This window comes from Canis lupus, chromosome 8 (assembly GCF_048164855.1).
Source record: "Canis lupus baileyi chromosome 8, mCanLup2.hap1, whole genome shotgun sequence".
In the NCBI taxonomy this organism is placed as follows: domain Eukaryota; kingdom Metazoa; phylum Chordata; class Mammalia; order Carnivora; family Canidae; genus Canis; species Canis lupus.
The window spans coordinates 39,135,159-39,157,045 of NC_132845.1; the positions used below are offsets into that span (position 1 = coordinate 39,135,159).

General features: G+C 48.8%; 1 protein-coding gene across 6 annotated transcripts in view; it reads left to right on the forward strand.

Moving 5' to 3' along the window:
• Window positions 1-21,887, forward strand: part of PDPK1 (3-phosphoinositide dependent protein kinase 1) — a 79,385-nt gene that overhangs the window by 46,915 nt on the left and 10,583 nt on the right. For all 6 annotated transcript variants that reach the window (XM_072835403.1, XM_072835401.1, XM_072835398.1 and 3 more), the window contains exons 7-11: window positions 8,698-8,773; window positions 12,102-12,170; window positions 12,372-12,468; window positions 13,679-13,852; window positions 17,210-17,427. In XM_072835403.1, the coding sequence (XP_072691504.1) occupies window positions 8,698-8,773; window positions 12,102-12,170; window positions 12,372-12,468; window positions 13,679-13,852; window positions 17,210-17,427 (634 nt within the window). The remainder of the gene's footprint in view (window positions 1-8,697; window positions 8,774-12,101; window positions 12,171-12,371; window positions 12,469-13,678; window positions 13,853-17,209; window positions 17,428-21,887) is intronic.

Consider the following 21,887-nt stretch of genomic DNA (forward strand, 5'->3'; position numbering starts at 1 on the left):
TTGTGCAGACCCTCATTGAATCACCCAAGACTGCCTCTTGGATTTGGGAACTTCTCTGAGAATCCTAAAGCCACCGCCCTTTTGGGGCCAAAACAAAACTTGCAATCAAGGAAGATACTCTTAGTTCTCAACAAATTTCAGTCCCGGTGCCACTCGCCTGTGTTTTGCAGCTCCTCTTCCATCTTTCCCCCCATGGAGAAGTCCTCTAGGCTCTGAGATGCCTCAGACTCATTTCTATTGCAGAGTAACATCGTATTGACTGGCAGCTGCATTTTTGTGGATGCGGCATAACCCATAGCCATAAGCATTGTCTATGACTGAATTGAACCAAACAGGAACTGCTGTGGCCCCAAACATCCTTGTCCTCTCATGTATGACTCCCCATGGGGCCCCCCAGTCAGCCTTGGGAGGCCGCCACTTCAAGGTCTGTACTGCCCGTTTTTTTCCTCCGCACGCATTCCCTTCAGATACTTGACACCAGCCAGTCCTGTTGTCCTGTGGCCATTTAGAAAATAGAAGAATTTAAATGGAGTGGTCAAATAGTGAAATAAACCTGTGTTTGTTTCTTTCTAGAAGTTGAAGACTAAAATCCTTACACCGTAAACCAGGGAGAGTTACTTGTATATAGAGACGAGTTGGCTTTTTTTTTCATTCTTAGGGAAAGAGGGAAAAAAATGTATAATTATATGAGTGATTCATTGTAGTGACTTGCTCTCACTTTCTTTTTGAAATGGTTCAGAATCTTAGAATTTATTCTTATATTGGCTTTTAACTTTTGTACAGAGATGGTTTCCCTAAGACATCGTAAGCCTGCAGAGCACAGGCATTGTTGGGAACATGGCCAAGGCTCCCTAGCTGTACTGTGAGCATGAGCATGTTTTACCATCCTAGCAAGAGGCAGGCTCTCCGTCTTTAGAGACTTTGTCTGTCTCCACTGCTTCCTGGGGGGGTCATAGTGACCCCGTGTCTGTGTCTGTGAGGGGCAGGGATAGGAAACAGCAGGGCAGCTATTGAGGAGGGTATGTGGGATTGATGAGGACTTGTGATTAACCTAACCTAACAAGGGTTCCCACAGACCTGTCCAAATATGGGCAGCTTAATCATGCAGAGTAAGCCCCTTGTTTATGACCATATCACTGACCTTTGCCTTCTTTGTAAGAGGCTTGGGGAGCTCAGGATGCCACAGAGGTTCAGATTTAGGGTTTGTGTCTAGAAACCTATGTCTTGAGCCATACAGGTCTTTCTGGTATGTAGCCAGATGTAGAGGTTCCACTCTTCCAACGAGGGGGGAGGGCTGGCAGGTGTTGGGGCTGGTGACAGGAGAGGGGATGGAGGGGAGGCTGCAGAGCTGAAGTCACTTCTGTCACTCACTCTAGCTGTACCTTTTATGGATGGCCATCATCCAGACCCTCAGACCAGTCTTGAGGTGCTGTGAACTCTGGACCCTGCCCTAGCGCCTCTGCCTTGCCCCCACTATAGCATGAGCAGGACAGCTCCACCCACCCCAAAGCAGAGCTTGCATGCTAGAGAAGAAAGTTCCTATGCTTATGCCACCAGATATAACTCTTTACATTGAGAAATGGTTTACTCTGGTCTTCTCAATATGGGTATTTGTTTAGTCATAGCTATGATACATGGAATTGGTTTTTTGTTTTTCTTTTTTACATAGAGTACTTGCTTTTTGTAAAATTCAAACCATGCATGTGACCTAATTTCCACCATCAGCAATTTGTTTTCCTAGTAAATGTTTTAGTATTTATTACTAAAATACAAAGTTTCTTTTACTTTTTATTTATATAAATTCAGTTAGCCAACATAAAGTACATACTTGGTTTCAGATATAGTGTTCAATGATTTATCAGTTGCATATAACACCCAGTGCTCATCACATCATGTGCCCTCCTTTTTTTTTTTTTATCATGTGCCCTCCTTAATGCTCATCACCCAGTTACCCCATCCCCCCACCCACTACTCCTCTTTCAACCCTTAGTTTGTTTTCCTGTAGTTAAGAGTCTCATGGTTTTTCTCCCTCTCTGATGACTTCCCATTCAGTTCTCCCAGTATAAAGTTTCTTTTATTATTATTTTTTAAAGATTTTATTTATTTATTTATTTATTTATTTATTCATTCATTCATTCATTCATTCATTCATGAGAGACAGGGGGAGGGGCAGAGACCCAGGCAGAGGGAGTGAGGGAGAGGCAGAGGGAGAGAGGGAGACTCGATCCCGGGTCTATAGGATCACACTCTGGGCCGAAGGCAGCATTAAACCGCTGAGCCACCCAGGCTGCCCTAAAGTTTTCTTAAAAAAATAAAGCTACAGGGGGATCCCTGGGTGGCTCAGCGGTTTAGCGCCTGCCTTTGGACCAGGGTGTGATCCTGGAGTCCTGAGTCCCACGTCGGGCTCCCTTCATGGAGCCTGCTTCTCCCTCTGCCTATGTCTCTGCCCCTCTCTCTCTCTGTCTCTGTCTCTCATGAATAAATAAATAACATCTTTAAAAAAAATAAAAATAAAGCTACAATAGCAAACCATTTTCACGCATAAAAAAGCTAACTCAAAAAAAAAAAAGCTAACAGTAATTGCTTTATATCCTAAAATACTGTGTTAAATTTCCAGATGTCTGGATTTTACATCATAATTTTTTGGTGGCTGTCTACTTGAATTGGGATTCAAATAAAGCTCCACATTTGGGTTTAGCTAATTTGTTTCTTAAAATTTTTTTACTCTATTTTTTTCCCGTGGAGTCTGTTGAAGAAACCAGGTCATTTGTCTTACAGAGTTTCCTGGAGTTTCCTGATTGCATCTCTGTGGAGTCATGTAACATGCTCCTGTCCCCTGTAATGTGCTAGAAATGGGGAGTTGGATCTGGCCCCTTGATCAAATTCAGATTCAGTCCTTTCAAACCAAAAGCTGGGTTGTGTTCTCCATTCGGACACTTACAACACCCCGTCATCTCTCTGTGATGTCAACAGCGCTTTATAGCCATAATGGCCTAGATGTTTTAATTCTCTAAGAATACACAATGATTGTAGTCATTCTTTGATTCATGGGCTGGAGTTCTTCTTTAAAGAGAAACTTTGCCATAGCAATTATTTGGTTAATTATAGTGATATTGACTATGGAGGAAAAACAGGATAAATATTTGCTTTCCCCATTATTTGCTGCTTGTGAAAGCTGTGAACTGGTTTACTGTCATCCTCTGGTGTTGACCAGTTCATCAAAAACAGGATTTACCCATACCTCACACCATATGCAAAAGGTAACTCCAAAGTTAACTTGGAGCAGAGATGTGAATATAGGATGCAGAAATAGAAACTTTTGAAAGGAAGTGTAGGTGTAAATCTCCATGACCTTGGCTTAGACAGTGAGTGGTTTCTTAGATACACCACCTAAAGCATGAGCAACAGAAGAAAAATAGACCACATCAAGTTGGGAAATTTTTGTGCTGTGTTACCATTCAGAAAGTAAAACGAGAAAAAATATTTCCAAATCATTTATCTTAAGGGACTTTATCCCCAGAATGTATAAAGAACTCATAACTCCAGGAGTAAAATGCAATGAAAATTTAAAAGTGGGCATAGGGTCTGAATAGACATTTCTCCAAAAAAGATTAAAAACGGCCAATAAACACATGAAAAGATGCTGAAGGTCATTAGGGAAATGCAGATCAAAAGCACACTGAGCTACCACTTTCCCTTCTTCTAGGGCAGCTGTGATCAAATGACAGTGATAACCAGCGTTAGCAAGGGTGGGGAGGAACCTAAACCCTCTGCTCTCCAGGTGGGAATGTGAAATGGTGCAGTCGCCTTGGAAAACAGGCTGGCAGTTCCTCAAAAGGTTACCCATAGTTACTGTATAACTCAGCAGTTCTACTTCCAGGTGCAGATCCAAGAGAACTGAAAACGTGTTCACAAAAAAAGGGGTACAGGAATGTTTAGAGCAGCTTTATATATGATAGCTGAAAGTGGAAACAACTCAGCTGTCCATTAGTTGATTACACAAACGGGTAAACAGTGTGGTCGTTTCTCACAGAATATTATTCTGTCTTAAGATTTTTTTTTAAGATTTTATTTATTTATTCATGTAAAACACACAGAGAGAGAAAGAGGCAGAGACACAGGCAGAGGGAGAAGGAGACTCCATGCAGGGAGCCTGACGTGGGACTTGATCTGGGGACTCCAGGATCACGACCTGAGCCAAGGCGGATGCTCAACCACTGAGCCACCCAGGCTCCCACCTTTGATCTCTTATTGCCTGCCTGCCCTGGTAGGACCTCCAGGATGGTGTGGAATGGGAGTGGCCACAGCAGGCATCCTTGTCTTGTTTCTGATCTTAGGAGAGAAGCTTCAGTCTCTCACATCAAGTGGGACGCTTGCTATGAGGCTTTCATAAACTCCTTGATCAAGTTGAGGAGGTTCCTTTCTGTTCCTAATTTGTGACATTTTTGTCATAAAGCAGTATTGAATTTTTATTATATGCTTTTCTGAATCTATTGAGATCACGTGGGTTTTTTCCCATTTATTCTAATAATATGTAGTATATTGATGGATTTTTATGTGTTAAACCACCCATGCATTCTGGGATAAAAACTACTTGGTCATGGTGCATACTCCTTTTTATGTGTTGCTGTATTCAGTTTGCTCATCTTTTGTCCCAGCCCATTTTGTGGAGTGTGTTTGCTGTGCTTCACTTGCGGGTTTATGGGTAAGGCAGTAGCAGTCTGTGCTTCGAGCTTTGAAGAGAGTAGAGGTGTCCTCTGACCTCAGGAACACTTCTTGAGGGCCCTCCTTCCTCTCTGGCACTTGCACGAGTTGGGGGAGGGACAGAAGGAGAATCTTCAAGCAGACTCCCTGCTGAGCACGGAGCCTGCTGCTAGCTCCATCTCACAACCCTGAGACCATGACCTGAGCTGAAACCAAGAGTCAGACACTCAGCCAGCCACCTGGGCCACCCAGGTACCTCCACAGTTCTCACAACTCTTGATCTGTTGTGTTAGACCTGCCAGATCTTATTATTGCATCAATAAAAATCACGTACTATTACATCACACTCTGTTACTACTTTTGTATTTTGGTACTTTTGTCCTTTGTCATCCTGCATATTTTATTTTATGCCTTTAAAGCATCACTCTGAGGGCAGTCCTGTTCGTTTCCGCATGCCAGAGGGGTCCTTCGTCTCATGACAAGAACTCCTCTCCTCAGGTATCTTCGTACCTCTCTGGGGCCTCGACTCGGTGTCCCACATCTGAGAAGGTGGGCACAGGCTCCTGGGTGAGAGGACGCAGCAGGTGTCATGGGAGACTCAGGCCCAGGAAGCCTGCAGCAACCACACAGCCCTAAAGACATCATGATTCACTGTTTAAAGCCCAGCCGTGGCAGGGGTGGGAATGGTGTATATCTTTTGGACTTTGTTTTGTGCACCATGTAGCTATTTAAAGGCACACACACCCCTATATACTGTTTGGTAGCCTGAATTATTTAATTATGTATAATATACATACATCATAATATATATATTTCCATACAAAAATGTGATTTTTTAAAAAAGACTTATTTGAGCGAGAACAAGCAGGGAGGGGCAGACGGAGAAGGAGAGGCAAACTCCCAGGGAGCCTGACACGGGCTTAATTCCAGGACCTTGAGATCATGACCTGAGCTGAAGGCAGATGCTTCATCAACTGACCCACCCAAGCACCCCCAAAAATATGTTTTTAGAACTTTTTAATAATAACATTTAAAAACAAATCACAGAAGCAACACATGATTACTATGCAGAATGGAAACCAGTAGAGGCAGTGAATTAACCAAGTGAGTTTCCTGGGGCCATCGGGTCCATGTTGTCCTCCTGCCCGTGCTGGATCCATCCTTGAGGACCAGGTGCCAGGGATAGAATTGCTGGCTCAGATGGCAAGTGTGTTCTCTATGGATTTTGATGCTTATGGGAAAATTGCTCCCCTGAAAATTACACCATTGCATATCCCCACCACTAGTAGTGTATGTGTCTGCTTAAATCTTTGCCAACAGTGTGTATTTCCTTTTTTATCTTTGCTGATTTGATAGGCCATCATGTTTTCATTTGCATTTCTTTGATTCATTGCATCATTAAGTGGTTTCTCTTGGTTTTGGCTCTCAGTTTCTTTTTTCCTCTTATGAATCACCTCAGTGTTCTTGGCAGTATATAGCTCAGGGTCCTGGCAGGATGCAAATGCGGCCACAAAGTCTTTACAGGAAAATAACTTACTGAAGGGACCATTACGGAGAGCAAGGCCCCTCAGCCAGCTCTCCAGCAACTGTGCTGGATCCCCATGGTGGGACTGTGAGCCTCTGGGGGCAGGAGCATTGGGGGAGTGTGGGGGTGGGGACATTGTGGTGGGAGAGCCATGCGGGAAAGAGTGACACCCATTGCTCTCCCCTGCCTCCCTCTGCAGAGGGGCTCCCGCTGGCTCCAGGGCTGCAGGACACAGGCTGCCCCGTGTGGAACACTGAGGAGGACAGGTGGGGAAGAGCCAGCACACGTAGAGTCTTCTTCCTGGGCATCTGCCCTTAGGAACCTTTGGACCAGCAGTCAGGAAGTCTCCGCCATGATGAGCCCCTGCAGCTGTAAGGCACCCCCAGGGATGGTGAACGAGGATGTGACGGCCACCATGACCATGGGCGCCTCTAGCCTCAGACCACCATGTGCTGCATCGGTGTGGCTGGGGGCCTTGGTTTCCTTTTGGGCTTAGTTCAGGTGTTGTGTTATTTATAGCCATCCACTTTCAAGATTTTATAGGCAGACGAAACATAGGCCTGTTGCATTTTGTCCCCGGTAGCTGTAACCCCAAGTCATCGCTCTGTCAGGACCAAGCTGAGGTGCCCAGGACAGAGCCTCCAGTTAGTGCAGAAGGGGAAGCCCACTTCCATTGATGGAACACACGTGCACCAGAATAGGAGGGATGAAGGCACTTTCAGCCTTCTCCCTTCCATGCTCCCCCTTCCAGACTCCCTTCCATGCTCCAGAACCTTCCAGACTTGAGCTGGCTCCTCCTGCTCTAGTGAGAGCTGTATCTTCAGAAGGTAGGAGAGCACTGTCCCTGTGAGGCTGCACAGAGGCCACCCAGGGTCTGGGGATCTATAGGCTGAGAACTCCTGCAGTTTGCTGTCCTGTGGGATGCTTAGCTGCACCCCTGGTGTCTCTCCCCCCAGTAACTGGAGCTTCCTCCTGGCCATGCTGTGCCAGCTGGAAATATTTCCCAGCATTGCCACATGTCCCCTGGGGCCTGTCAGGACCCTGCATGGGACTGGTCACTGCTTTCTGTGTCCCTGGTTTCAAAAGTGGCCTGGAGGGCTGGAGACCATTGGCTGGTAGGTATATTGGTATCATGTTTGACTTCTCAGGTTGGTTCAGGAAAATGTGTCCTTAGGACAGATACTTTCTAGCATGGTTGTTAAAGATACTGAGAAAAAGGACCATTTGATCTGTGAAAAAGTCATGCTAAGTCACAGTGTTTGTTTGCCCGGAGCACAGTGATGTTAATCCGTGGTGTTAGGTCTCCTGTCTGCTGTGGGGTGCTAGGACAGCACATGGGGGGGACCATGCCAGGACCTGCTACTGGGGAAGGTGGTCTCTGTGGGCCTGTCCGAGCAGGACCAGAGCCTTGTCAACAGCTGTTCGGTGCATGTACAGAGTGCTGTTCACATGGGGCCGGTGTGTAAGGCCGCTCATGGCAGGTTGCGGCAAGTGATGTGGGGCATCTCCAGAGAAGCGTTGGAGGCGACATAGCGTTTCACATGTTCCTGGGAGAAGCATTTTGCTCTCAGGTAGTGGGGAGCTGTCACATGGGAGTCCTGATCCTTTGGCTGTGCTATCCACTGTGTTAGAGGACGCCCCTCGGGGATACCTCAGGAGCAGTGTAGTGGAGCAGGCTGGCTTGTGTCCATGGCGCCATGCATTGTGGGCCGCTCAGCTGCCAGTGAGTCCCTGAACTCCTTGAGGGCCACTTCCGTGACACAAGGGTTGCTGCGTTCTCTTTTGTGATGGATGAGTCCAGAGAGTCCTGCTGCCACTGACCCTAGGAGTCTGTGCGTTGAGCTCAGTAGATGTGGTGTTGAACAGCCCTGTGCTATAGGCAGCGGGGTGTTAAGAGGTTCCCTGGCCAGAACTCTTGGGTCTCCCTCTCATTGTCACCCCTAACCTCTGTAAGCTGTTTGTTGGGGGTGCGTACCCTGCAGGAGGTCCAGTCCATGCCCACATCTACCTGTGTCCCATCTGTGCCTGCTGTGAGTGTGGGGCTGTTTTAGGGACCAAAGGTCCAGTAGTGAACCAAATAGACGGGCCCCCTGTCTTCAAGATGCTCCTAGGTAACAGAGACTGGGTGGGTGCCACTCTAGTGTGCCTGTGAGAGGCACCCAGATGATGTGCAGTGGGGTGGCCTGGGAGGACTGACCTGGCAGTCAGGCCTGGTGTCACAGAGTAGATGTCCTTTGAGCCAGCCCTTAGAGGAGAGAGTACCAAGAAGGGGGCTGGAGGAGAGGGCTGTGGACAAGTCAGGCTCTCAGGAATGGACAATCTGGTTCCAGGGGACCAGTACTATGACAAAGAGCTCCACTTATGCCCACATGAACCATGACATCCTTATGGATGAGCATCCACGGTGCAGTGTCTATAAATGCTTGTGTCTCACTATGACCTTTCTCGTTTTTCCCTCTTCTCCTCAGCCAGGGCCAACTCGTTTGTCGGAACAGCCCAGTATGTGTCTCCAGAACTGCTCACAGAGAAATCGGCGTGTAAGAGGTAACTCACTTTCATCTGATCCAAAATATTTTTTCCCTACAGTAGCTATTGCATCCATTCTTTGATGTAAAGTTAATAGTTAAGAGAGTGCTTTTTATGGCCTTTATCATTATCTTTCTTTGATAACCTGGCTGCTACTTTATTGTTGCATGTTATACTTCCTGGGGCTGTCTCTGCTGATGCTTTGAGATTTGATCTTGTTCCTTTAGGAGCAACTATTCAGTGGGGGAAAGTGTGGCTCTCTGCCCTAGGATCTTTAGCACTGCCTTGGGCTGGTGCACAGTGGCAGTGGCCACAGGTCAACTCCAGCAAAACAGGCTTTGCCAAGTGTGGGGAGAGGCCCAGAAGGCAACTTGTGGGAGGGGGTGGAGCTGGTTGCCTAGCCAGGGCCAGCCATTGGGAGCCACAGGTTGACGGCCTAGGTGGGGGCCTAGTTCTGAAAGTGACAGGTGCATAGATGAGGTTCTGCCCACAAGAACAGAGGTCTGGAGAGGGAAGAGCCAACAGCGATGCAGTTGGGCATTGGGGTCTGGGGGCGGGGATGCTGATGGGAGAAATTGGGGAAGCAGTCTCGGTGGGGAGGCAGGCGAAAGACTGAGAGGTGGCAGTAGAGTCTGGGGCGTCAGTGAGGAGAGGTATTCCAGATGACAGCAAGTTCTGTGGCCGGAGCTTCTCCCCGGATCCTTGTTGCTGGGGGACAGGGGGCGCCATCAGTTGACTGAGGGCCGTGCCATCAGCGTCCTACACTGACAGGCTGCAAGGGGCCACTTTCCTAATCTTACTCAGTCAACAGATTCTGACTCTTACCATGACCGGATATTGTTGTAGGGCGGGGCTTCTTAGCTGGGGCAGTTCTGCCCCGCAGGGCACATTTGGCCCTTTCTGAACAATTTTGGTATCACAGCTTGGCAGGAGTGGGGAGGGAGTACTATTGACGTCTAGTGGGTGGAAGCCGGGGATGCTGCTCAGCATTGTGCAGTGCAGACACGGCTCTACCAGCAAGAGTGAATTGGCCCCAGGTGAGTGCTGCGGGCCAGATTCTCCAAGCATATGTCACGGCTGCCTACGGGCTAGCTTTTCCTAGATTTGGGGCTTTTAGGATGAAGCAGCCCTTTAGCACTGATGGAAAGGCCTCCAGGCTCTACTGGGTGAGATTGGAAGACATAGAGTGACTGCCTTCTGCGTGAAAACTAGAAAGAAGGAAAAGAAAGAAAGAAAAAAAAAAGAAAACTAGAAAGAGAATGTCTGCCCACATTCACTTTGTCATTTAAGCTCTCTTGGCTGCGCCAGCAGTGGGGACAGTGGCCATCCAGGGGCATGAGGGGATAACGCTGTGAGGGAGACATCATTGTGTATCTTTTTATGCTTCTAAAGGTTTAAGTTGTGATATTTATTCAAAAATAGTTAAGGTGTATTTTTTGATTCTAAAACTGACACCTGTGTTTTATAAAGAATTTTTAGAAAACATGGAGGATAAAAGGGCAAGAAACACTCAGAGTCTTCAGCCCACTTACAGACACCAGATAGTGACCTGGCATGTCTTTCCAGTTATTTCTAGTGTATCTTCTGTGTGTTCATGTGACTTCTGTTCAGCTGGAGTTATGATGAACAACCAGATTTGAGCCCTGTTCCTTGGGATTGTGGAGCAAGCATCTCCCCATCTCCCTGAAGTCCTCTGTAGACCTAACAGCTATGTGCTTCTGGCACGTGGATTTTCTGTAGTTCACTGAGCCCTTCCTTTTTTATTGGCACTCAGGTGCTTTTCCTTCATTTACGTGGTGCAATCTGGTGTGACAGCCATGTGCCGCACATCCCTTACCCGGAAGGGCACCCCTGCCTGTCCTGAGTCTGCCAGGAGTGCTGGGGCTGCCTCACAGTCCTCTTTGGATTTCAAGAAGTGGAATGACTTGATTTAACTTACCATTTTAAAAATCCTTTGTACTTAGTGCTTTCCAGAATTGTTACACCAGCTTCCCTCTTTAGTTTTTATTGTATTAAAAAGTCATTTTAAATGGTAGGAGAGCTGCTGATGATAAACATTCAGACAGTGCACAGAGGTGACAAGAACCCAGGGGCTTGCAGTGGTGACAGTCCCACTTGCTGGAGGTGGCAGCCCGCCAACAGCCTCCCGTGTAGTCTCTGGCTGCTGCTGCTGCTCTGAAGGGCCGAAGCTTTTCTTTTGGCTTCTGTCTTGTGTGGCTCCCCGTTTTCGCTAGACTAGATAATAGAGAAAACCAAGTGTAAAACTAGTTAGTAGGTAGAATGTAGGTTACGTTTTTAAATGCCCTTCACTCCACCTGTATGTCGTGCCTCAGATTTCTGATCTGTTGTCTGTTTTAACCCGTGTCAAGTGCCCTTTCTGCCCCCCCTGGCACTGCTGCTGGCCTGACCCTTCCACCCTCATCCTATTGGTCCCATCTCCTGGAATACCTGACTGGGGCCTGTTGTAGTAACTGGTTGTATCCAGCAGCCGATGGGCCCATGTATGTTTAGGGTTCGGCAGGAAGATGGCTGGTGGTGCAGGACCAGTGTCGTGCGGATATTTCTGTAGTGCTGAGCTGGGAATAGAATGCAGAACTTTTAGAGGAACTAAAATACACAAGGTAGATGTCAGCTGGGAGCTCTGAGAAGGTGCAGAGGGGTGAGTGTGAGCCAGGCAGCAACATCCGGGTGAGGAGAGCACCCCTTCCAGGGTCTCCACTAGCTGGTTCTGGGAACAACCTTGGGGAGTGTAGACCTGTTTCTTTTAAAATGTGGAATTAAAACGTTTATAAAGGAGAGGTAGAGCTTTTTCACAGCCAGTTCAAGAAGGGAAGGAGTTAAAGCTTGCTCTGTGCACTCCTAAGGATTGTGTCATTTGGCTCGTTGGTGCCCATGAGCTTGTGTCTGTCTCCTTGGGTGAACGCTAAGTGAGTTATGGGAAAACCTAAATTCATTCCTAGCTCTGCCAACCTGCAGTGGCTGCCTCGGGCTCCCTTCCCAGTACCGCCCGGAGCTGGGGAAGGTGCTTCTCTGTCAGTGTGGGTGTCTCCTGTAGTCAGGAGTGACCTCTGCCCCCTGCCCAGGTCACGCTGGCCCTGTGAGGAAGTGGGTAGCCCCCACTGGAGGTGGCGGGTCTGTGGGAATGGCTGCATGGCCTGGCCTGTGGTGTCCCTCTGTGTGGGATCCTTGGAGTTCTGGTCCCCACTCTCACACTGACCTGATCTCAAAGGAGGGAAGTAGATCAGAGGCTGAAAAGGGACAGCAAGAACAGAGAGGGCAGAATGAACTGTGCTTGTCACGGAAATTTTACAAATGTCATTCTTGTTTGTTTTCCCCTCCCTTAAAGTTCAGACCTTTGGGCTCTCGGATGTATAATATACCAGCTTGTGGCAGGACTGCCGCCTTTTCGAGCAGGGTAAGATCACCCACGGCCCCCAGGCCCACCGCAGCAGCTGCTGGAGAGCTGGGAGGGGGCAGGGGCTGGGGCCAGAGGCAGGGACCTCAGCCATGGTGTCTCCGCAGCAGGAGAGGGAGGCTGCTGGCCCAGAAGGCGTAAGGCCCTGTGCTGGGGACGTTCGTGTACTCTGCCAAAGTGATGGCTTTTCTTGTTTTACAGAAATGAATATCTTATATTTCAGAAGATCATTAAGTTGGAGTATGACTTTCCTGAAAAATTCTTCCCTAAGGCAAGAGACCTTGTGGAAAAACTTTTGGTAAATATTTTGAATTTTTTCTGATAAGATGATCTGATAGCCACACCCCGAGTCCCTCTGAACTGGGTCAGAGCAGCTTTCCCAGAGGCCCCTGTGTTTCACAGCAGTGTGTCCTTGGGTTGCTTGTGCTTGTAGGTAGATTTGTATCTTCTATCTGATCTCTGTAAACCCTTTTTTTTTTTTTTTTTAAAGATTCTATTTATTTACTCATGAGAGACCCAGAGAGAGAGAGGCAGAGACACAGGCAGAGGGAGAAGCAGACTCCATGCAGAGAGCCTGATGTGGGACTCCAGGGTCACGCCCTGAGCTAAAGGCAGATGCTCAACTGCTGAGCTCCCAGGCGTCCCTGTGAACCCTTTTCAATTTCCAAATGCCTGATTCTTGCTTTCGTAACATAGGAAATCATTGTATCATTTTGCATTTGTTCATTGATATACATAGCATTTTAAGTTACTTGTTGTTGGAGCAACTGGCTGTACTGCAGTGGCATATTTCTGAAATCCTGCGTGGTGATGTATGTGAATGCCGACCTCAGAGTCTGCTACAGGAAGGTTTTAAAGATTGCCTGGGTTCTGTAGTAGAGGTCAGCAGATTGACCCAGGAAAGGTGTGTGTGTTTGTGTCTAGCAGCTGCAGTGTCCCTGCCCTCCCTTGGTCCTGGGGAGCAGGGCCTGTCCTGTCTCGGACTCTTTCCTCCCCACCCCATGCCTATCCTGTCAGCCGGCAGCCTGTTGCTGCTCGGTGGGTCTGGGGGCTTGGTGGGTCTGGGGGCGTGCAGCTGAAGATCGGAGGGGGTGGGGATGGTGCCCTTTGAGAGGAAGCACGGGTGGGAGAACACAGCATTTTGTTCTCTGTCCATGGTAGCTCGCTGTCTACACAATTATCTTGGTCTCCTTGTTATTAAAACCAGTACATTCATTCTTTTCTTGTACGACTTACGTATTTTTTAAGAGAACACTTGTTGCTATTCATTAAATTTTGAGTTGTTTTCACCTGTGTGAGTGGACAGATAGAAACTTGAGAGAGGTGAATGTAGCCCCAGAGGTGACTCTGCTGTCCCCAGCACACCGTGAAGGGTGGGGGGATAGGCCATAGTGCCCTCCTTTGTGTGAGATGAGAAGAATTGAAAAGGAGTACTCACAAAGAATGTCGTTGTCAGCATTACTTTTCGATGTGGACACTGACTTGTGTTGACTTCTGCTCTGTCTCAGGTTTTAGATGCCACGAAGCGATTAGGCTGTGAGGAAATGGGAGGGTACAGCCCCCTGCGAGCTCATCCATTCTTCGAGTCCATCACATGGGAGAACCTGCAGCATCAGACGCCTCCAAAGCTCACTGCCTACCTGCCAGCGATGTCGGAGGATGATGAGGACTGCTACGGAAACGTAAGCCAGCTGGCATGTGCCTGCGCGTGAGTGTGTATGAATGTGGAGGGTGTGTCGGGGGTGTAGTGAGTGTTCATCTGTGTCCATGAGTGTGATGTATGTACATGTGTATGCATCTTTATGTGTACACATACGATGTGTGTGAGTGTGATGTGTGTACTTATGTGCATGTGTGTCTGGGTATGTGCATGCATGCATCATGAATGTGGGTGTAGGGTTGTGTGTCAGGAACAGCCCAGTGGTGCTGTGTGCTACTGTTCCTCTGTGCACAGGGAGTTAGTGCCATGGGACTTGGGAGCCCAGCTAATGGATGTGTGGCTGGAGCGGAGGCCATCGTAGACCTGTGGGTGGTTGAGCACTTTGCAGCCTCCAAATCTCCCCATCAGTGGTATGGATGAGGCTTCCACCTACACATCTGCCCCAAGTGCACATTGTCAGGCTTGGGTGGTAAGGGTGGTCTCCTTTTCTTATTCCCTGTAGTTAATGTTCACCCAGAGGGAGCCTGACGTTGGGTTGGGGGGACTGGAGCCAGTGGGAGCAGCCCCCTCCATACTGTCCCCCTGGGCTTCTGTCTTCTGCTTTTAGATAGTGCCTTGTAATCTGTGTCTAAAGACATTCTGGAATGTCTTAGAGAAGCCCAGGGTGCTGCTGCTTTGAACTTGAGGGATATGGCCTCAAGGATGGCCCCTGGTCACGTATGGCTTTTGGTGCCTGGTGGAGGCTGGAGTCTTAACTTTGAGTTTTCCTTACGGAGGATGAGCACTCAGAAGAGGTCAGGGGGGTGCAGTGAGCTGCGATGCGCCCACATCACACAGTCAGTGACCACCTCCTGGGCAGGTCTGTGCTTTCTTCTCACCCTCCACCATGAGCCCTCCTGTGTAAAGATGATTTCCCATGCTTCTGTTACCATCAATAGTCCGTTCTCTTGGTTTAACTTGTCATTGGGCCTTATTCTAACTAGTTACCCTGTTGGGGGTGCCACTTTAGTTGACTAGGGAATTCTAGATTTTACCTAAAACTCATCCAAAGCTTAGCTAAAATGACTGCTTGTATCACCTCTTAGAGACCAAATTTCTTCCGTCCCATACTTCACTGTTGTAAGTAACACGTCCCCCCTTTTGTTGTCCTAGAATATCTTTTGTGTCCAGACTTAAAGGAAGCCAGATGTGGAAAGCCATCTGTGCTTACCGCTGACCTGCTTCCCCCACCTCGGTGGTCCCCGGGTCCTCACGGCCTTCCTGAGCCGCGGCAGGTGGGCGCGGGTGGGCTGGGGCCTCCCCAGGAAGCAGCTTGCTCCGCCTGCCGGCTCTACGCAGCCTCTCCTGCCATCCTTGTCCCAGGGCTCGGTACCCAGGGGGCTCGGCTTCATGGAGCCATGTGCACGCACGGTCAAGTGTCTCTTGCAGGCCCTCTGCCTGCTGATTCGTCCTGTTTACTGCACTGAGAGCCCTGGCTTCTCAGTTACTCAAGTGTGGCCATCGTAAAACCAGCTCCATTTGTTAATGGCTTCCTGTTAGATTGCTCATCCTCAGCTTTCAAAGCTGAGTGGTTTGAAAGCCTTGGACGGTATTCAGGCAGCGCTCGTTATGCCAGACTTTCCATTTGGACAGTAAAATGAGTCCTGAACTGGGAGGGTATCAGATACAGGAGGGGGCACTCCTGTCCAGTGCATGTTGACGGTCTATGAGGGCATCTTCTTATCTGTGAGGCCCTGAGAGAGTCCAGGGTCCTTTTCAGCAGGAAGGGGTCTCCATCTGGGGGCAAGAAACAAAATGGTCTTGCTCAGGGAATGAAGAGAGTGGGCACTTGGTTTTCTCGGGTGTTCCTAATCCCCTGCTGTGGCTGGTGGTGGTGCTGGCGGTTGGACCCCAGAGTAATGCCAGGTGTGATGCCCTCAGGGAAAGCCTGGTCCTGCAGCAGCATGCAGGGTTGCCTGATGCACACTGGCAATGTCACCCCTTGTCACACATTCTTTCTGGGCCTACACTTTGTTCTGCGGGTCATCCCAGTTGCTGCTGAAGAGCAGAGAGCCGAGATCCAATATCTGGAGCTTTCCGTGGGGCGCAGTACAGTGTAGCCCCCAAGACAGGAATTGCCCAGCCGGCGGTGGCGGTGGTGGGAAGCCAACAGCTCTGAGACCAGAGCAGGGCAGCTGCTATATTGGAAAAGACATAGAGGACTGGTCCTAATTCGTGGCTAGCTAGCAGGCTGGGGTCTTGGAGCAGTTCTGAGCCTCAGTTTCCCTGTTTTCAAAATGAAGGTGATGGAGACATCCATCTCACTGGCCTTACAGCCCCGTGGGACACCTGGGGCCAGGATGAGGGACAGCTCATGGAAGCTTGTATAAACTTTGGGATGTTGAGCAGAGGTGGCCTTGGCCCAGAGAGTCCTCACAAAGCAGAAGCAGAGACTGTGCCAGAAGGTCTTAGATGAGGGGCCATGGGAGTGACCAGGGTCAGTCCCAGCCAGGGCCAGTGAGGTGGCGCTGAGCCTGCTGTCTGTGCTGTGTGAGCACTAGTGAAAAGGCCACTCCTGGCAGTGAGTGAGGAGGGCAGGAGCAGGATCGGGGTGGGAGAGGGGTGGAGAGGAATGACAGACAGGTCTGGGGCCCCCCTCCAAGGGTAGAGGCCAGAGCCTTTCTGGAGGCACAGGAGACTTGGAAGGACACACAGACTCTGGTTTCAGTGATTGCTGGTAGCTTCTTTTCCCTTGGAGTGGAGTTTGGCTGCAGTGGAGTTCAGGCGTGGGACCTGCAGCTAGGGGACTAGACTGTTGAGGGCAACCACTCCTCCTCAGGTCTTTGATGGGAGCTCTCTGGCTCCGTCACCAGCTCTAAGGGTGTCTGAGTGCACAGGCTCTGCCTGTGTGGAGCATTTGTGAGTAAATCAATTTTTGTATTACCACTGTTTATAGTTTCCCCAGAAGAGCAGGCAACTGTGTCAAGCTTAATTATTATTTGCTATAGTTAAAGGGATACTTAAAAAAAAAAAATTGATCGTAATCAAATTGAAAGACATAGTGACAGCCACAGACTTAGAAAACATGGAATCACAGGGCCAAGGAGGAAGGCTCCTGAGCTCACAAGGCTGCTCGTCCCTCCTCTTCCTTCTTAGGCAGCAGGCCCCAGGCCCTGGGTCTCCCCTTCCTGGAAATGACGACTGAGGGTCAAGCCATCAGGAGGGAGACCTGACCTGGAAGCACCCAGCCCTGCTTGGTTCAGTGGCCCACGATCTGGTGCAGGAGGAGTCAGAGCGGCCACAGGCGCCTCGGGACCTGCAGGGTGTGAGCTTGCTGGGTCTGGTCTGGGGCCCAAGGGAAAGCAGGCATGGCTCTCACTCTTTCCTCTTCTCTGTGCAGTATGACAACCTCCTGAGCCAGTTTGGCTGTATGCAGGTGTCTTCGTCTTCCTCCTCCCACTCCCTGTCCGCCTCGGACGCAGGCCTGCCGCAGATGGCGGGCAGCAACATCGAGCAGTATATCCATGATCTGGACACTAATTCTTTTGAACTGGACTTAGAGTTCTCCGAAGATGAGAAGAGGTTGTTACTGGAGAAGCAGGCCAGTGGAAACCCTTGGTAAGAACCCATAGACATGAGCAGTACTCCATTTAAAAGAGTGGTGTGCGTGGGAGCCGAGCAGCAGGAGACCAAGAGCTCGGGGCACCTGGCCTTTGTCTCCACTGCCTGCCAGGGCCCTGCGCCACCTCACACGTTCCTTGCTGCCATTAATGCTTTGCAAACAAGGACCCTCAAAAGGTCCAGCTTGAAGTGGGGATTTGGAAGTATTGGGCCTGGGGATAAGTGGGTTTGAGACTCTCAGGCCTGCAGCCCTTGGGGCTCAGTGAGCCAGGCCTCCGGGCATCCATGTTCTGACGTAGATTTACCACTGACCAAATGACCACCACCCCCTGATGAGGCAAGGGGGCATTCCAGAGTTTTCACTATTGCAAATCATCCTTCCCACATAGGTTTTCCCACTTGCCTAGATATTTCTCGTAAAGGGGAGCCCTGGCTTGGCAGGTGGAGTGAGGGTGCGCATGTGTAAGGATCCAGTGCTCTGTGTCCACAGTGCTGGAGAACCCATGGCTCCCAGTACTCTTGCCTCCCCTTAAGCACTTTGATGCTCTAAAATGGACTCACGTGAATTTGCTTTTGTATTCTGGTTGAGGCAAACATCTGTGTTCATTGGCCGTTTGTACTTCTCTTTCAAGGTACTTTGTGTCCTTTGACTGTTTTTCTACTTGTAACGTTTTCCATATTTTTGAAATCAACTCCAAGAGCCATGGATAGGAAGAACATTTTTGTTGTATATTTCACAAATGTTTTTCTTCAGTTTACATTTTGAGGTTTTGTGTGTATTTTTGTGTAGAAGTTGCAAATTCTTACAAAAACCAAACGTGTCTGTGTTTTTGTTTTCTGTTTTCCATCTTGGTCATGTTGAAAAGAGTGTGTCTACCCTGACAACCTTCTTTACATGTTTTTATGATTTCCCTTTTGACTCACAGGTGGAGGGAAGTCTGTCACAGGGGTGAGTGGGGAGGTATGTTGGGGTAGGAAAAGGGTTGGAGAGAGAAGCAGACTGGTTGGAGGGCTGGGCTAGGCAACCAGGCTGGAGGAGGAGGAGGAGGAGGCAGGGTGCAGAGGAGAAGTAGTGGGTGATGAGGCCAGGATTCCGTACCATTTGAAATTATTGTCTCTAGCAAAAGTACAATTAGATGTTGGCCAACTGGAATATCTACACTTCTTGGGAGTTTATCCTTCCTAAAGTGGTATCACATAGGAGTATCATTGTGTACCAAGCAGGGAGCAAGGGGCTTTGGTCAGAACGGTTTGAGCACCACCAGGCCATGTGCTCCAGGCAGGTCTGTGCACAGAGTCGTGCAGAAGCTTCCTGGGCCTGTGCGTGATGCGGTCCCTAAGAAGGGCCTGCTCTGCAGCCATGGGCTAACTCCCCAGAAGGCTGTATGCCTTGGCTGAGGGCATTTGCTGAGGCCCTTCAGCCTGGATTCTGGGTGGGATCAAGGCCCGTTGCCTTCCCTCTCTTTGTTCCGGCTTCTCTTCCCTTTCCTCCAGGTTCAGGCCTATTTGGGAGCTGGTGATTTCCAAGAGCTCACAGCATCTCTTATTTGACCAGGGCAAGATATGTTAAGCACTTTGTTCTTTAGAACAATGACTCTCCATGCACGGCCCACAGGGCGTGATAATAATAGTGGGATAACACGAAGAGGATACTTGCTTTCTCACCTTGTTCTCCCTGAGTATGCAGTGTACTGCTTTAGAGACTGCACACTGGCCAGTGATGATGATGTTCTGAGGCTCCTGGACTGTGTGCTTTGTCTGTTTTGAATCTTCTGCAGGAGTTGGTTTACCGTCTAAGTATGAGCAGCTTTAGAGACGTAGTGAGTTCTTAGTATTTCTGCGGAGCTCTTAGTAGCTGTCTGCAGTTACACCTGCTATGATTGCTGTAACTTGGTGTCTTCTGGTAAATCCTCGCTTTGAGATCCAGAAGTTTCCTTAGACCTACGTGGACTCACCACAGGACCTCAGGACACTCTGCTGACTTGTTCTTCAATAAAATATAAAGATTTCTGAATTTCTAAATTTTATCAAAACTGTTACTGTTGACTTTAATGATATATTCTAAAATAAAAGGGCATTTATAACATTTTCAAGTTTAAGTAGGGAATCATTGATTCAGAGAGATGTGCTTTCCCAGCCCACATTGCCCCCCCCGCCCTCCATGTCTGAGGGTGAGGAGGAGGCAGCCCTGCCTGGAAGAGAGCACCCTGCCACATGGAAGGGAGGGGCCTGCCCCAGGAGCCTGGGCAGAACCGTAGGTGTGGAGCTCACCAGGCCATGGCCCTCCGCCCCTCAGAAGCATGGATGTCTGTGCCTCCATGCACACCTGTGAAATGAGGTGGTTTCGCGTACTGTTACCGTGCTGGCGGAGCTGCAGCGCCAAAAGAGTTTTAACAGTAGAGGAATTGCTCATTGTACATGGACACATGAGGACCTCTTTCAAAGCCAAACTTACAAAAAAAAAAAAAAAAAAAAAAAGCCAAACTTACAAAGCTGCTGTGGCATCTTACAGAGAAGTTACGTTGTCCAGGCTGGCGAAGTGCATGTGACAACTTGGAAGCCAAGGAGTGTTGAGCTGTTGACAAGGCAGAGTACCTGCCGGGTGACATTCGAGGCGAGGAGCCCCGGCACTGCCACGGGCCCTGGCACAGCAGCTCCCCAGGTAAAGACGTGGCTGCAGACACTAGGAATGAGTTGGCATCCCTCTGGCCACGTTGCACTTTTGCCTTGAGTAGATAAATCAGATACGGCTCATACTGCAAGCATTGAACAGTGTGGGCTTCAAGTCTGTGAGCCCAGATTCTCATATTTAGGAAGAGAAAAGCGAACCGCGGTCCATGCATATGGATGAAAACTAGAGGATCACAGTTAATCACTGTAGTGTTGAAATCTCTACAGCCTAGAAGCTGGAAGTCATAGGCCTTTAGGTCTTTCTGGAGGTCCCTCGAGGTGTCTGCATGTTTCTTGAGCTGAGCAGGTTCATCATCCTTCAGCTTCTGGTTGATCACACTGGTTAATCCCCAGGCATTCAGAATACACAGATGGCTCAGGAAGACTTCCTTCTCATGCCACAAATTCCCTGCACCATTGTTGTCCCAGGATGAATCCTGGATAGTTTCCGTATGGATCAGTAAGATCAGCCATAATTAATCCAGTAGTGCCTTTGGTATGTCCTTTTATTTTTATTTATTTATTTTTTTTTGGTATGTCCTTTTAGTTTGATAGCCTCATAGGCACTTTCAACCACCATCATATGTACTCCCTTCTAATTTTCACTGTCATCATCTATCACCATTCCTGGATTCAGTTCCTGAGCAGAAACGCCTGCCACATTCACTCCACACAGCCACTCTTGAGTCGCCATGTTCTCCCAAAATCCATCCATGGCAGCTGCTGGGATGAATGCCAAGTTTTTCAGCCATGAGATAGTGAAATCTAAGAGAATCCAGATTATACTCTTCCAATCACACGGTGCTCAGGTAGTCCACTTAGTTTCCAGGTCACATATATGAAACTATCCACTGGATTGGAAACCACAGTCACTCACACCTGGGACCATGAACAGTGGATTTGAAGACACTGACATTCCTTTGCACCAGACCGAGTCGGCCCTCTCCTTCCTATGGGGGTAGGGAGGGGAGATGTGCCACAGTTACCACCACAACCCTGGAGTCGACAGTTACAGAGTAACCTCTCTCTGCCACAGTTTTAGCTGTCTGAAGAAATAAGCTCCCATGTTGCAGACCCATCATTTCTCCTTTGAGTTTATCTTCCAAAACATCCACAAGGGCAAGTTCATCAGTCAGAGACTTTCCCAAAATGCTGATGGCACACACCATACCAACTTGTCCAGCACCTACTACAGTGATCTCACCGTTTGGGAAGGTTGCCTCTTCTGCAACTGGTGCAGTCAGTTTTTCTGTTAGAATCACCATTGTGCCCAGGAGAGAGACAACAGTAAGAGTGGCTTAAAGCAGACAGTGTCAGCTGCATGCACCTTCTCAGGCATGGGGTCTGCCTGAAGTGCTTCTTTTGAGCCTCACTGCTTGTTCTGGAACAAATGTGTTGAGCAGTGCACCGGTGGTACAGACACAGTGGTAGGTAAACCACAGGTGCCAGATCGTGAGTCCAGGTTGTGGTACCAAGCATTGCTGGAGCCCCTGGGATCTCACAGACCACAGCCATCCCTACACCGGGAGAAAAAAAACTGGTCTCACTGAGGAATGGTCATGAAAAATTACTGATTTTATTAGTAGTCTGAATGAAATGCAAAGTGTGCAGGAAGCATCTCTGCTGCCAACCCAAATGTGAGTTATCTCAAGTAAAGTGCTGGTGTTGGGAGCTGGCCAGCTGCTCTATGCATGGAAGACTGTTTTCACTGCAGAGTTTTACTGGCAAACTGGTTATTCAGACTTGGCTGTTTGGCCGTTTTTTCTGGAAAATGAGTGGAATGAGTC